The sequence below is a fragment of the Gekko japonicus genome, unplaced genomic scaffold, assembly GCF_001447785.1.
Source record: "Gekko japonicus isolate JY-2015 unplaced genomic scaffold, Gekko_japonicus_V1.1 scaffold7539, whole genome shotgun sequence".
NCBI classification, from domain to species: domain Eukaryota; kingdom Metazoa; phylum Chordata; class Lepidosauria; order Squamata; family Gekkonidae; genus Gekko; species Gekko japonicus.
Window position 1 is genome coordinate 11923 of NW_015161656.1, and position 3432 is coordinate 15354.

The 3432-nt window shown below is 49.7% G+C and overlaps 1 protein-coding gene across 1 annotated transcript in view; it reads right to left on the reverse strand.

Annotated features, from left to right (window-relative positions):
* Positions 1–1724, reverse strand: part of LOC107125887 (mid1-interacting protein 1-B-like) — a 5454-nt gene extending 3730 nt beyond the window's left edge. The window contains exon 1 of the mRNA XM_015429348.1: positions 1271–1724. Within this exon, the coding sequence (XP_015284834.1) occupies positions 1312–1686 (375 nt within the window). The 5' untranslated portion in view covers positions 1687–1724 and the 3' untranslated portion in view covers positions 1271–1311. The remainder of the gene's footprint in view (positions 1–1270) is intronic.
* Between the last annotated feature and the right edge of the window lie 1708 nt (positions 1725–3432).

The following is a 3432-nucleotide window of genomic DNA, read 5'->3' on the forward strand; positions in this document are numbered from 1 at the left end:
TCCAATCTCCTCCTCTTCTTTTACCTCACAGGGTGTCTGTTGTGGGGAGGGGAAGGGAAAGGTGTTTGTAAGCTGCTCTGAGACTCCTTTGGGTAGTGAAGGGCGGGGTATAAATCCAATCTCTTCTTCTTCTTTTACCTCAGAGGATGTCTGTTGTGGGGAGGGGAAGGGAAAGGAAATTGTAAGCCGCTCTGAGACTCCTTCGGGTAGTGAAGGGCGGGGTATAACACCGATCTCTTCTTCTACTTGAAAATCTTGTGAAAATCTTGTGGGTGACTGGACTCTGATTTAGCTGTTCTTCTGCAAACCACAGGGCCACCCCCTAAATCCATCATTAGCATTTGAGATTAGGGCACCATTCCTATTGACATTTGTTTTTACCTGGGAGTAAGGTCTGTGGGACATGCCTATGCGATCAAGAAAGCCCTTACCCGTCCAGCTTTCTTTTCAGGTATAGAAGAACATAGAATTATACAGAGTGTAAAGGACAGAAGCTAGAAGATTGAGTGGCTAATAATTAACGAATTATTATTGGTTAGAACGTGATTTTGAGGGAGTTGTATGGTGGTTTATTATGCGGGTAGAATATGGGGATAAGAGGAAAAAAGGATTAATGGCCCCGGTCACACGGGCCAGATAACGCGGGGGGGGGGAGGCGTGGCTGTTTGCCCCAGAGCAAAATAAAGCGCGGTAGCCCGATCACACAGTCCCCTGAAGCTTTGCGCTTAGGCCGGTAGCTGGCGATCACACGGCGATGCTGGAGTGTGGCAAAGAAGCAGTGCGGCAAGCGTTTCGTGTTTGTGCGCATGTGCAGTTCCACGGAGCTACTCTGCTTTCAGTTACATGTTTGTGCGCATGTGCTCACGAAAGGCATCCGGTTTGCGACGGGATGTGGACGGGCGCCGGATGCCACGGGATACTAGCGCTCCCGCAATCAGACGCACGCCCCTGCCCCGCGTTTTCCGGATACTAGTGCACTTTCCGAGGTACTTCTTTACTGCGCATCTTCGGCAGGATGCCACAGGTTGGCTACGGGTGTGCTACGCTTCCCAGATGTTGCGGTGCGATCGCGCACCGAAAATCCGCCCGACATTCGTGTCTTCTCCGTGTGAACGGGGCCAAGGTTAATTTTCTGGTTATATAAAATGTCATCCTATTTTTTTGTTTTAGATTATGAAATAGAGTACAAATATATATATTGTATGAAATAGTTGTATAGATACTCAATAAAAAGAAAATTGGGGGGGGGAGAGGGGGAGAAAGCCCTTACCTTTGCTCTTCACAGTATGCATCTCACCGCCCAAGAAACTTTCAGTTCTGGTAAATCTGCCCCATAAGTTCATTGTACTTCGTGGTCACCGCCTCAGCTCTTCTGGTCAGCTGGGTGAGGATGCGGTACAAGTTGGAGACGTGGTAATAAAAGAATCCTTCCAGGTCGGCGTTCTCTTGGTCCTCCTGTTCCCTCAGCCGGGTCGCGATGCTGGGGTCCTGCCCTTCCAGAGGCGCCAGCCCGCCTTCCACCAGCCTCTTGATGGATTTCAACATCATGAAATATTCGTACAGGTCTTTCTCCACGGAGTCGGCCTCCGTGGGGTCGTCCGTCTTGTCCAAGAATATCCCCCGGAGGAGGCTGGGGAACAGGACCGCTTGCTCCATCCTGCATACAGCTGAGAAATATTCTTCCATGGCTTCAAGGAGAGTCTTTTGGGAGGTTTGAACTTTGCTGGAGGTCCCTACAGGAATGAACCAAAAGTTGGTGCTTTCCACCCCATTGAGGCCAATTTATACAGCGAGGACGCGTGGCATTGTCAGTCGCAGAGCGCATGTCTGGAGATGTTTCCATGCCAGGAAAAAAAAAGCCCTCCTCTGGTCCCAGCAAATCAGAGTCTGATTTCCCAGGGTATCTGGGTCATTTGTCTTTTCGAAGTTTAGCAATGGGACTTTATTTACTGACTGGCCTTTGGTCAAACAAGCGTTGGACACAGTTGAGGTATTTGACCCTGGATGGTACCGCCAATGCAAACCGATAACAGATGGGTTTTGTGCTGAGTCTCGGAAAGGGTGTCGGGTGGAAAGTTCCCGCCAAATCTTGAGCAAGACCTTAACCTCCCCTCCCCCAGATTCGGAAACTCTGAAGCAGGAAAGTTGCCTCAAGAAGGGGAAAAGTGACGCGGAGGAAGACCCTGCCCCCAAAGTTGAGAAACTCTGAAATATGTTTTCTCAGCAAAACTGCAAGCTTGGCACTTTCTGTCTGTCTAGTAGTGTATTTTTATTCTGCCTTTTCTCCAGTGAGTTTGGAGCAATGTCTGTGGTTCCCCTCTTCCACACCGTATCCTCTCAACAACCCTGTAAGGTAGGTTAGGATGGAAGTGTGTGAGTGGCCCAAGGTCCCCCAGCAAGTTTACTTTACATAGTGAGTGATTAAAGGGTGGAATTCGCTGCCAGAGAATGTAGTGTTGGCAACAAGAAGGAAACAGCTTGAAAAGGGGATTAGATAGATTCCTGGAAGATAAGTCTACCTATGGCTACTAGCCGTGGTGTCTGAGGGGAACCTCCATATAAAGGTAAAGGTAAAGGTCTCCCTTGCTCGAAAGCCAGTCGAATCCGACTCATCTCCATTTCAAAGCCGAAGAGCCAGCGCTGTCCAAAGACGTTTCTGTGGTCATGTGGCCGGCATGACTAAACACCAAGGCGCACAGAACGCTGTTACCTTCCCACCAAAGTGGTACCTATTTATCTGCTTGCAATTTCTTGCTTTAAAACTCCTAGGTTGGCAGGAGCTGGAACTAGAGACGGGAGCTCACTCTGTCTGAACTACCGACCTTCCACAGCCCATAGTTCAGCGTCTTAACCACTTGAGCCACCGCAACTAAGTCTCTGCATTCCAGAGCCAGGAGGCAACATCAGGGGAAAGGCCTCGGCCTCTGTGCCCTGTTGTTGGCCCTCCAGAGGAACTGGTTGGCCACTGTGTGAGACAAGATGCTGGACTAGATGGACCCTCACTGGTCTGATCCAGCAGGGCTCTTCTGATGTTCTTAATGGGGGAAGGCCTCAGCCTCTCTGCCCTGGTATTGGCCATCCATGGTCACATGACCATGGAAACGTCTTCGGACAGCGCTGGCTCTTCAGCTTGGAAACGGAGATGAGCACCGCAACCCTAGAGGCGGACTCGACTGACTTTCGAGCAAGGGAACCTTTACCTTTACCTTATCAGGCTTGAAACCCAGGTCAACTATATCCTAGCCTGACCCAGTTCCCACGAGGAATCTGCAGTGTCTTTCATTTTGTCCCAAAGAATTTCTTGTCTAATCAAGCTGATTACAATGTGCATTGTAGTGCTGCATCCTGAGTTCCTTCTCTGAAACACCCCTTCCGCTTTCTGACATGGGTGTAAAGACTCCTAGATCAGCACTGTTGTCAGATGGCCATCTA